Source organism: Notothenia rossii (genome assembly GCF_949606895.1).
Source record: "Notothenia rossii genome assembly, chromosome: 7".
NCBI lineage: Eukaryota > Metazoa > Chordata > Actinopteri > Perciformes > Nototheniidae > Notothenia > Notothenia rossii.
In genome coordinates this window covers 82738385-82751360 of record NC_136905.1, presented here as the reverse complement: position 1 = coordinate 82751360, position 12976 = coordinate 82738385, and the positions used below count along the sequence as shown (strand labels likewise).

At 41.3% G+C, this 12976-nt stretch overlaps 1 protein-coding gene across 1 annotated transcript in view; it reads right to left on the bottom strand.

Annotated features, from left to right (window-relative positions):
* The window catches only part of LOC307046953 (MAM domain-containing glycosylphosphatidylinositol anchor protein 2-like), a 128884-nt gene that overhangs the window by 57423 nt on the left and 58485 nt on the right, over positions 1 to 12976 (bottom strand). The window contains exons 3-6 of the mRNA XM_079693624.1: positions 11347 to 11521; positions 9115 to 9311; positions 4032 to 4164; positions 1610 to 1882 (exon numbers count right to left, since the gene is read on the bottom strand). Of these exons, the coding sequence (XP_079549750.1) occupies positions 1610 to 1882; positions 4032 to 4164; positions 9115 to 9311; positions 11347 to 11521 (778 nt within the window). The remainder of the gene's footprint in view (positions 1 to 1609; positions 1883 to 4031; positions 4165 to 9114; positions 9312 to 11346; positions 11522 to 12976) is intronic.

Genomic DNA, 12976 nt, shown 5'->3' with positions numbered 1-12976 from the left:
GGGGGGGGAACATCATGCTTTGGGGCTGTTTTTCTGCTAAGGGACCAGGACGACCGATCCGTGTAAAGGAAAGAATGAATGGGGCCATGTATCGTGAGATTTTGAGTGACAACCTCCTTCCATCAGCAAGGGCATTGAAGATGAATCGTGGCTGGGTCTTTCAGCATGACAATGATCCCAAACACACCGCCCGGGCAACGAAGGAGTGGCTTCGTAAGAAGCATTTCAAGGTCCTGGAGTGGCCTAGCCAGTCTCCAGATCTCAACCCCATAGAAAATCTTTGGAGGGAGTTGAAAGTCCGTGTTGCCCAGCGACAGCCCCAAAAACATCACTGCTCTAGAGGAGATCTGCATGGAGGAATGGGCCAAAATGCCAGCAACAGTGAAAACCTTGTGAAGACTTACAGAAAACGTTTGACCTCTGTCATTGCCAACAAAGGGTTTATAACAAAGTATTGAGATGAACTTTTGTTTTTGACCAAATACTTATTTTCCAACATAATTTGCAAATAAATTCTATAAAAATCAGACAATGTGATTTCCTGGATTCTTTCCCCCCACTCTGTCTCTCATAGTTGAGGTATACCTAGGATGAACATGACAGGCCTCTCATCTTATTAAGTGGGAGAACTTGCACAATTGGTGGCTGACTAAATACTTGTTTGCCCCACTGTAACTGAAGACTTCATGTGTCGGTTGGGTGTTTATAGGTTTGTAATAATGTGCTTTTTATAGTGCATAATACAGTATGTATTTTAATATGTGCTTCCATTGTGTTCATGTGTTTTTGTCTGGGCCTTTGTGCTCTTGTATCCTTTGTTTGTTTGTATTTCTTCAACGACAAAGAGCCTTCATCGCTAAATCTGGAACATTTACATGATGAACTTAATTAATGTGCATTGTCCCTTCCTGAATTAATAAACAGAAATTAGCAGAGCCTTGGAGAAATTGTAAAAGTTTCCCCCTGCTTCCAGCGAGACTCAACACATATAAGAAGTCAAAGTGGGGACGTTTGGTTAAATTCAGTCTGTTGGGAAAACACTGAATGTCCTCTTCCAACATGAGAGCAACATCCTAACAAAGGTATCAACTGTAGCTGTGAACATGACAGGATGTGTGATTACCTAGAAGAGCATCAGGACTGTTTGAGGCATATGATAGCTATGTGATTAACATGATGATTCAGCCTCTATGGAGAGAGACATATGACAAATTCATGATGTTGAGGTTGAGAAAAATTAATGATTTTGAGATTTTGAGAACAATTAATAATTTTGAGAACAATTAATAATTTTGAGAAAAAGTGATAATTTTTGAGATTTTTGAGAAAAAGTCATGATTTTTAGATTTTTAGAAAAAGCCAGAATTTATATCTAACGATATCGTACGTCTGACCATAATTTTGAGGGAAAAGTCCTAATTTTGAGATTTTGAGAAAAAGTCCTAATTTTGAGATTTTGAGAAAAAGTCATAATTTTGAGATCTTGAGAAAAAGTCAAAATTTTGAGATTTTGAGAAAAAGTCATAATTTTGATATATAAGCCATTCTGTATGTGATGACTACTTCCATTCCTGAGAGGATAAGTGAGGTTTCCCTAACGATGCCGTACCTCTGACCAGTATGATGGTGGTCTTCTTGGCGGGGTTCCCCACGTCGTTGGAGCCCAGGCAGGTGTAGGCGCCCCCGTCCTCCAGGCTGATGGCGGGGATTGTCAGCGTGCCGCCGTTGACGACGCTCCTCTTCGGGAGCACCTCCCCCCCCGGCCTCACCCACTGTAAGGAGGGAGCGGGGTCTCCGCCTGACGCCACGCACACCAGAGTGATGGTCTCCCCCGTGTTCACCACCAGGGGGTCGTCTAGGAGGAGCTTAACGGAGGGAGGAGCTGGGGGGAGAGGGAGGAAAAGTTTAAAGTCATTTTCATTTCATTGGCAACCATTGATTTGTTCCACACTGATCCCAACACATTGATGAATGACAGCTGGTGCACCACTCATGGATTCAGGATTTCAGACAGGTTTGTTTCAAGAATGAACTAGTGGATACAATTAAAGGTAGGTAAGAATGGAGTAACCAGCTCGAGTGCGCTACAATTTGAAAGTACAAAAAAAAATCTGCCCCTTCCTTCAGACTTCCTCACAGAGCCCCTCCTCCAACACACATGAACGCACACATGATTGACCAATGAGGGCACGAGATAAGTTTGTGCACAGATGGAAGGCTGACAGGCAGGTAGGCCATCCAGTTACTTTAGCCGGGCCGGCTCAGATGATTGGTCGTGCTTGCCAGATATTCACATACACATCCCTAGGTCAACCAACCAACCACACACATATCCTATTTACTGTTATTGAATGGTTAATAGACACTCACACATGGGCACCTAAGGTTCTAGTATTCAGATGTTGGGGTATCCCACAAGGTTAAATGTTTTGTATATTTTTGAGAGTTTAAATGACCAAGGAGTCGAACTGTTTTAAATAGGTAGTGTCAGGAGCCACTTTGATTTGTGGGGGAGTGTGTGGTACACCCCAAACATAGTACAATTATTTATGTATTTACTTTTATTTATTTTTGCTAAACAGTGAATTTATTGTTTTGAAAAGCCCAACATTACCTGTATTTATTTTGGTGACATTCATATCATTTTATGGTTTTATCTGTACTGTTTGAGAAGCAGTACGAGTAAGTAGCGCCAAGCTGGAACCTTTGGCAGGTGAGCGGTGACATCTGGGTTATCTTAGGGGGGACACTTCCGCCCCCTCCTCAGAAGCAATCAGGACGATCAACCGGATCCTGTGTATAATTATTGCTGCTGCACTTTTCTTTTTTCTACAGATATTATTTATTGTTGCTGTGGTAACCAAGCTTTCGGGACCCGTAACAAATGTTGTATTCATTGCTATCGGGATGTTAAGAGCATTCCATGGAATATAACAAAAAGTGTTTCTGAAGTGAATTACCTACCCCACCTTTAAGTGTTATCATTTTTTTATTTGTCACTCCTTATGTTACGTGAACTCTTTAACTTCTAGCACAAAAACAGTTTAAAATCAGTAATACTTTAATAACTTATTATTGTTGTTATATTAGTATTATTATGTCAATATAATTCCGCTTATTAATTCAACCATTTTATTTTTTTGTTTCCAAATATTTTAACTTCTATTTTTGTATTATTATATCAATAATGAAATTAATTATATACATTGTTTTTGTTTAATTAAATCTTTTTATTTGAATATACTGTAAAACTATATTTCTACTTTTAGCTCATATAGTTTTCTTATTTATTTATTTATTTTACTTTATCCTACAAAAAAGTTTCGCTTCACTAATTGTTATCTTTCAATTCAATTGTTTAAAATATTTGTATTTTGTTTAAAAATGTCCGATTTTGATATGTTTGCATATTTAAAGGGTGAATCAATCCCCCCCCCCCCGATCCTCCACATTGAATGCACTGCTCTGGGATATGAGTGATTTCTTCTTATTATTCAATTAAAAGTCTGAGTGCGTTAGTGTTGATTATTATGATTATTATGAAACCTAAAGTCTGTTGTTCAGTTGACATGCACGTGGATGATGGGATTTCTCTGGGAATAATGTATACATTATTCTAAAAGGTTTAAGTATCTCATCATGTGTGAATAATCCAGAGTGCTGCAGAGTTTAAAAGCTTCCTGTCGTCAGATCTGGAGAGAAAGAAAAGCTGCAGAGCGACTCTCTGCCTCCAACAGCTGCAGAAAAGCAGCTAAATGCAGAAATAATAATGAGGGAGATAAAAATAGCTGAGTCGACCTCTGTTAAGCTGACATCATGTAAATCCCATCAGCCCCTGGGTGGGGCGGCAGGATCTACTGTACAGGTCAGAGAGGAAGATGATTTATTTATGATTTACATTCATCCCACTGTACACGCAGCCCAGGTACAGAGACAGATCACATCAATAACACAGGACAGGACATTTCATAGGATGATTCATGTGTGTGTGTGTGTGTGTGTGTGTGTGTGTGTGTGTGTGTGTGTGTTACCTGTCCTGTTGTTCAGGTTGAAGCGGGCGCTTTTGTCTGTGATGCCGCAGACGCTCCTGACGGAGGAGATGCAGGAGTAGACGGCGTAATCCTGAGGGCGAAGATTCTTCAGCTTCAAAATCTTCGTCTCACCCTGTGACACACACACACACACACACACACACACACACACACACACACACACACACACACACACACACACACACACACACACACACACACACACACACACACACACACACACACACACACACACACACACACACACACACACACACACACACACACACACACACACACACACACACACACACACACACACACACACACACACCTGAATGTTAAAAGCAAGTTTAAAACTTCAAACAGTCCTTTGAAGTTTTAAGAAACGTAAAAAATATCCTGACAATGTAGAAATTAGGACACTTAATATATTCTCTCCAAAGTGTTTAAACTCTCAGAAAAGTATATTTTGCCTCAAGATCAGATTACCATCCGTCTCAGTGGGACAACATTGACGTATACAAGTTACAAAATAAACTATAATAAATAAGTTAGACAACATATAATCAAAAATGATTAAAAGTATTACAAAATAATGAATAGATGAATAAATATAGCATCTCTAAAAGAGGTATTAAGGAATAACAACCTGATTATTCTTGCTTAATTAGCTCATAGTATAAAATCATAATTTTCTTCGTATTTTTCTTTAATAGAGTTGTTCAGGTTTGTGTTGTTGATGTTGTTTGCTTTTAAGTTTAGTGATTTGCACCCCAAGGCCACCGTACGAACCACAGAAAAAAAAATCTAACTTTAAAGAGTTTTTAATGCTTTTCCTTTAACCCAAAATCATTAAAGTTAATAGAGTGGAATCAGCAGGTCCCGGCCTGAGTTCCTCCTACTCCTTCTCCCTCCTCTTCCTCCTCCTCCTCCTCCTCCTCCTCCTCCTCCTCCTCCTTATGTCTCCTCCTCGCTGCCAGATCTCCCTTATCTCCTCTGGCAGCCTCCGCGCTGCCTTCCGCCTCACGGACAGATGAGATGAGATTAGATGACATTTAAATGGGATGATTTTGCAGAGATGGCGGCCAATTTTGAGGCGGATGATGATGATGATGATGATGATGATGAGGGGGAGATAAGTTCCTCATTAGTGCCGACGAGCATCGAGGAGGGAGGGGTTAACGCGTTCTCGAGCTGGAAAGGCATTACAGTCGACGCGTTCAAATCTGGCGTGAATGTTATCTCTGCCGCGGTATTACACGGCCCGCTAACTCTGACGCCTGATTGGCCGGCTTTTCTTCTGCTCCAAATGAAATCTAAAACAAAGCCAAATAAGAAAAGAGAGAGAATTCTGAAGCCTCCGTCTGCAGAGGATCCATGGGAAGACGGAGGAGGAAGGATCGCTTTCTCAAACTGTTGAACCCACTGACGGAGGATCCTCTTTGAATATTCAAATGGCAGAAAGACACAAGGAAGGAGTCAGGAGGAGGTCGAGCCTCTGTTTGCTGGGAGTTTCTAAAAATAGAAAATGTTACGGCGAAAATCGAGACTGTAATAAATCTCCTTTAAAATCGCTCACTCCACTTTTGCTTATATCAAAACCTTAGTAGTTTTTAACTTCAACTCACCTGAGAAATGAATACATTCCTGCAGCGTAAGAGGTTGTGTGGGTTCTTGAATGCATCTTTTTTTCATTGGAAAAGATGAATGTATTTTGAGAGAATTTGATTATATTCAACCCTTAGACATTTGAAACTCCTGTGCATCTTAAATTGATAGCAGAGGAAGTCATCTCAAAGCTCCCGTGTCATGGCCATTTCTACTGATCCTAATTCCATTGTTGAGGTCTACTAGAATAGATTTACATTGTTCAATGTCCCAAACTCACATTGGTTTCTCATCCAGCATCTCTGTATAGTATGTGTAGCACCCCCATCTTTGAGGCTCCACTAGCACCCGCACCCCCCCCCCCCCCCCCGCACCCCCAAAAGTGGCACACCTACAGTGTAAGTGCGACACAGTTTTGCCGCTGCGAGGCTCCACTAGCACGCCCCCCCCCAGCACGTCACAGTTTAGCCGCTCAGAGAGAGTGTGTGTGTGTGTGTGTGTGTGTGTGTGTGTGTGTGTGTGTGTGTGTGTGTGTGTGTGTGTGTGTGTGTGTGTGTGTGTGTGTGTGTGTGTGTGTGTGTGTGTGTGTGTGTGTGTGTGTGTGTGTGTGTGTGTGTGTGTGTGTGTGTGTGTGTGTGTGTGTGAGGAGCTCCACGGACCAATGGGTCCATTTGGGTATGGGCACGTCCAACGAGGCGTTCTGGGGCAGCATAGACAGGTCTTCTCTGTGTTAGAGTTTTACTCCCTACAGGGTGTACTTTGAGGGTTTTGACTCTGCAGACCGTTTACATGCAGAGAAGGCTTCATAACACACAAGGGGACGGGTGATAACCGGAAAAGCATGACATGGGACCTTGAAGAAAAAGATGCAATACAATTGGCTCAAAAAGGAAATTCCGGGTCTTTAACAATAGATGGTCAGAGACTCAGAGTAAAATAAAGGTATGATGTGTGTTAAAGACATGTGGACTCTCCTCTGAGGAATAAGGAAAAAAGAGCACTAAAAATAAACGTTGTCACATGTGGATATAAATTAAATATATTTGTTTTCTTCCTTTTTATTAATTACCAGTGTTGGGACTAACGCGTTGCAACGTAACACGTTACTGTAACGCCGTTATTTTTTGGCAGTAACTAGTACTCTAACGCGTTATTTTTTTAGTTCAGTAACTCAGTTACCGTTACTACATGGTGCGTTACTCCGTTATTTTGTTTATATAGTCTCGGCTCCCAGACGTTGGTGAGCGGCGCCAACAGCGAGGCGAACAGAGATGAGTACTTAATTAAGTACAGTACTTGAGTAAATGTTCTTAGATACTTCCTGTGTCACATGCGGAGACGCGCTGTGGGCGTGTGTGTGTTTACTAACAAGACTATCATGGCGGCGGCTGAGGAGCTGAAGTCGAGTTTCTCCGCCTGGAGATTGTCATGCATGTGTCACATCCTATGGTCACATCAGGTGTGACTGTGCCCTTACTATGGCATCGGGAGTTTTGGGGTGTGTGAACCGGATACAGTTGTGTTGTTGTGGTGTTGTCATGGGAGCGTATGCAACAACGTGTTCAATAAACGGTCAACCTAAATGTCGTAGTCCATAGTCTTATATATACAACAGAGATATTCTCACTATTTCACTTTTGTCGAGCACAAAGAAAAGAGCGTTTTAGTTAAATGTAAGTTGTGTCTTGGCGGGTCAAAGATCCTATCTACTGCCCAAAACAGCAATTCAAATCTGTTGAAACATCTGCAGAAACAACATGCTGGGACGAAGCTAGCGGCTAAGACCACAGACCCAGACTCATCCGACGCCACTCCACCTCCACCTAAGCAACAGCGGCTGGATTTGAACCGAGGGACTGCTAGCCAGGGAAAAGTTGATAAAGCCATTGCACGGTATGTTGTAGAATGCATGCAGGCTATTTCTAGTATTTCTATTTCTATTTCTTCATCAACAGATTGTATTATTCTCCAATGCAATAACAGTACTGACATGAAGGCTATAAGGGCATTAATGGGAGCCTTTTATTTAACTAACTAATGCGTTACTGTTCACAGTAACGCATTAGTTACTGAGCGCACTGAGCTACTTTTGAAATGAAGTAACTAGTAATGGCAACTAGTTACTGGTTTTCAGTAACTAGCACAACACTGTTCATGAGTAAAAAAACATGTAAAAAAAGCCACAAATTCCAACAGGTCTTCATTACCCATTCCCTCCTTTCCTCCATCTCTTCCTTCTGCTTCATGAAACCTTAATTGTTCCTAAAATTGGATTTATAACATAACAATAGATATGTTATATATAGATCTTTTAAAGATACAAATGTGAGGAATCCATGTATGAAGACATAATGGAAGTGAACCTGAGGTGTAGATTGGGACGTCTGTGTGGAGCAAAAATTGGACAAACATAAGAACTTGTAACTATTTTTAGCGAGAGCTGATGGACCGACGCCGTGTTAATGAAGTCTCCCACTGAGAGCTAAACTGAGACTACAAATAATTTCACTGATGGCGCTCCAGCCCGGGGGAGAGGGGGGCGTCACTCTCAGACACAAAGCAGGAATCGTGATGAGGCGTTTTGGATAATAATTAAAAGGTAAATATAATAATAGGAAGTTAGTGAAGCTAAATATGAAATACCGTGATGCCGACAGATAAAAATACTTCCAGTCTCACGAGCGCTGGGATGACAGTTTTGGAAATGACTTTGAAAAAGTGGAGAGACGAAATGTCTTTGAGAGTTTCTGAAGTAATGTCTCTGTGATTGCATAACTCAAACTGTGTCAGGAAAGTCTTTAGAAAGATTCTGTTTTATATCTCAAAGAAACTTTTCTGGTAAACAAAGTAAGATTTTTTAAACAATTGACATTACATATTATGCAATGCAAATAAGAAGTATATGAGGATAAATTGAAAAATAATTGTTTATATCAAATTCAATAATATTTCTTACAAATAATTCAAATAAAAGTGAAAATAATTAAAGTAAAAAAATCTTGCAAAACAATAGAAAAGTTGATGAAATATTTCAAACTATTCTGTGAATTGTAAAATAAATTCAATATATATTTACTGTATATATAAATGGAAATAAATGTATTAAAATAAACTGAAAACATGTACATGTATATAATTCATAGGCTAAACAATTAATAATAATAACAATAATAACTGTGTCCCTTCTGTTATTGTATTAAGTTCATGAACATTGTATAAGACGGGGTTTCAAACGTCTACTACTCCCTGCAACTGCAAGTATATTTCATTATAACTGGTGAAATGTCCTCAACTGTCTTCCATACTGGCTTTAAACCACAATGATTGAACGTGCAATACGATGTTGATTTAATAATAATAATAATAATAATAACAATAATAATGCATTCAGGTGAGGGGGGGCTCCTCACCTGAAGCACCTTGAGATGCCGTTGTTTTTGAAGTGTGCTATATCAATGAAATGTCTCCTCACCTGAGTGAAGAAGGGCTCGTAGATCTCCACCCCGGCGTCGGAGCCCTGCGTCAGCGCCTCCCGGCCCCTCCTCCAGCTGTAGTGCACCGGGGGGTTAGAGTTCGCCACGCAGCGCAGGAACACCGTGCGCTCAAAGTAGAAATGCTCCTTCGATTCACCCACGCTCTGATGCACCGTGATCATAGGGTCATCCAGGACTGAGGAGGAGGAGGAGGAGGAGGAGGAGAGAGGGAAGAGGGGAAAGAGATGGAGATTGATGGAGGAGAGGGAATATATTTATGTTAAAATGATTAATCAGAATCAGAATCAGAATCAGAATACCTTTATTAGTCCCACAGAGGGGATATTTGCAGCGTTCCAGCAGGAAAGAGCCACAGACAGCTTAGTGTTGCATATGCGTAAAGGATCTGAAGTATAGTTGATATTCAAGCATAACGAAATAACGTTTGTCAAAATATTGAGTGATTTTGCTTCTCTTTCTTTGTCATTTTTTGGTCATTTGTCCTTTGAGACGTTTCCATCTCTTTGGAGACTTTTAGCGTATCCTTCTGTTGTTTGGTCGTTTCTCATCCCTTGGGTTAGCTTTCCATCTCTTTGTGGTTGTTTGGCTTCCCCTTTGGAGAAGTTTTCGGGACTCTTTCTGTGAGTCAGAGCCCGGTAGCCTCGTTCAGTAATGCTTTGATGTGTCGAGAGGTTTGTGTTGAAAGAGATGAACAAATCTCAGGGCTCACTTTTAACGTTCAGTGTGTATCTGACTAATTTAGCTCTGCTTGCATTAGTTGGTGTTTTGCCGAGTCATGTAAATGGGACTGCAGGATCCAGCCCGTAGAGACTCTTCTGGATGTTTGGGTGCAGCCTTGATTCACTGTAAATTAATTTACCACCTTCTGAGCCACAGATATAAATATATAAACTCACAAATATAAAACGTCCTCCCCGTGGAAACGCAGTGAGAACAGCTGAAGTTAGATCTACTGAATTTATAGATTTTTATATTTTCCACCCAGTGGGTCAGTGTTCCTGCAGTGGGGGTAATTACTGCAGAGTCGGGGTCTTTTTAATTGTCTGGAAACACGGTGAGGTCCCCGATCAGACGCTGAACAATCAGGATCTGCAGCGTTAACGAGTCCGGTTGTGAAGCCGCCACCAGCCGAGAGGCTAATGGTTGCTAATATACTTCACACAGAGCCACCTCCGACCTGCACAGTGAACGCATCGCAGCCCCAAAGACTAAAACAGACGGTAAACAATCTGCTGTACGCGCTGCAGGTCGGCTGTGTTGTTGACTTCATGATTTATTCTGTTTCCTCCTGGAGTTTCATGTAAAAGCCTCCATGCCCTGAAGAAAGCACTCAGCCGCGATGCGTTCAGGTACCACTTACAATCCCAGTAGAAACATCCTCCAGGATATTATGGCTGTTACACAACACCGCTCAAAGCTTGCGGGTATTGTTTGTTACTTTTGGAGGAAACTTCATCACACATGAGAGGCGCTGCTGAGTAGAAACACCCCGAAGACCTTCTTTACTGGGATTACTGGGATTCTGCATCCTGGCAGCGGTGATGAACATGAAGGTGAAACATGGCCTCTCATGCTGTGACAGATCCTCAGCTAGCAGAGCTCCAGGGGCTCGATGCTTCGCCTCCACACATGTAGGTCAGCAACAATCAGACACGAGTGAGTGGCACCAACAACTGAAAGAGTTTGTCATGTGTGACAGGGACCCATTTAGGTCAGGACGAGGGTTTAATACCATCAGCTGGAAACAACAGCAGGAAGGTATGAATGCTCTTTAATCCACCAGGAGCTCCTACTACGACTTCAACTGAAGGTTAAACTGGGGCTAAATCCACTTAGTCCCACAGTTTCTGAAGAAGCTTGAACTTTTAGCAGAAACAAAATCTAGTCTTGCTGCTAGGCTAAATGTTTCACCCTGTCTCCAGTGTTAATGCAAAGATAAGTGAACTGTTTCTCAAGTCTTCAGACTAAGCTTTGAGCACCAGGAATGTATTATTATTATTAAGCTAGAGCCATACATGTTCAGTGTATGTTCAGAAAATCTATCTGTTTTCAACTGTAGACTGTCTCCAGTTTTAATGCTGAGTTTAGCTCACATGTGTTTTTAGTCTTACTGCTAAGCTAAATGTTTCACCTGTCTCCCGTCTTTATGTAAAGTGAACTGTGTGCATCTACTTCCTGTGTTCTAAGATGTGTTTGCTGTGTGTTCTCACAGTAGACGTCGACCCGTATGGACCGGATGGCGGGGGACCCCAGTCCGTTCTCAGCCTTGCAGTAGTAGCGCCCCCCCTGGTGACGGCTGATGTTGGTGATCTTCAGAGTTTCATTCTGCAGCGTTGGGTCGCCCTGACGATCCGAAGCTCCGCCCGCCGTCTTCGTCCAACGAATCTGCTCAGAGAGGGAATTTAAGGGGGGGGGGGGGGGGTTAGTTTGAACAGAACAGTTGTTTGGACTGATGTAGAGTAGCTTAAATTATGTTAAATCTTTTAGACGAACCAGTTGCTGTTTAAACTACATCTGGTTAGCTTAGCGGTGGTCATGTGACCGTGATGTACTTATTTTATTGCCTAACGTTAGCTTTTTACTTCAAAAATCATAATCGTGTTGTTAGTATATCAAGATAACCCCCTTGAACAAAACGTCTAAGTATCGTAAACATGTGTTTGCCACAGATCTTATTTTCTGCAATATTCCAAAATCCAATACAAAAATGTCATTGCTCTTTGTGTGTGTGTGTGTGTGTGTGTGTGTGTGTGTGTGTGTGTGTGTGTGTGTGTGTGTGTGTGTGTGTGTGTGTGTGTGTGTTTGGTCCAGATTTGTCCTCGTTCAGCATCTGTTAGTCAGTTTTCCATCCCTCCCTCCCACCTGCTCCTCCGTCATCATCGTCCTCCTTTCTCTCCATCTGTCTCTCTCTCGTCCTCAAACACATGTATTTGTTTTTAATCACAGATTAATCGTTCAAATCCGCTGAGAAACAAGCTAGAAAATGTGTTTGTATAGTTATAACTATTGATGAATTCAGATTCAGTCACACTGTAGATGATAATGTTATAGAAAAGGACACATTAGGTAGATGTTTCTTACTTTATTATTTGCCCCTTTGTTTGTTTGTTTGTTTGTTTGTTTGTTTGTTTGTTTGTTCACCATGTAAAGCGGCCTTGGGTCCCTTAAAGGCGCTATACAAATGTAATCCATTATTATTATTATGATGTAAACTGTTTCTGATCTTACAGATGTTACACATGTTTTAAAGGATGTTGACGACATTAACTGTAACAGATGTTATAATATAGATCAATACAGATGTTATAGCTTAACATTTAAAAAAGTTAAAGAAGTTTTTAGATCGTATTTTTTGTAGAGGTAGAGAATACTTTTTTAAGTCAGACTTACAGGAAGCGCAGTTTTGTGTTTCATCATCATAAATGTACATTTATTTTTTGGCCTGATAACTTTGCTGTGTTCTTCATTTCTAAAATAAACTCACTCTTGCCTCCATCAGCATATTTTCCACCCTGATTCTTTCAGTCCCACCTGCTCCGTCACCCCCCCCCTCCCCTCCCTCTCCTGGGGTTCAGTCCTCTCACACGGCGACTTCCCCTCCGTCTGTGCTGCATACAGTGAACAGCCCCAAACCAAAGAACTGACGATTGACGAGCTAAAAATACTCATCAGATCTGTATCTGTGTGACGATACGAAGTCCAATCAACACAAGGCGGTGTAATGTCACCACAACACCGGTACTAACACTGTGTACTACATGGCGTTTATTGTGTGGTCTCATGACAATTTAGTGATGAATCATATCCTTGGAGCAAAAACACACTATACATGATCAAAAA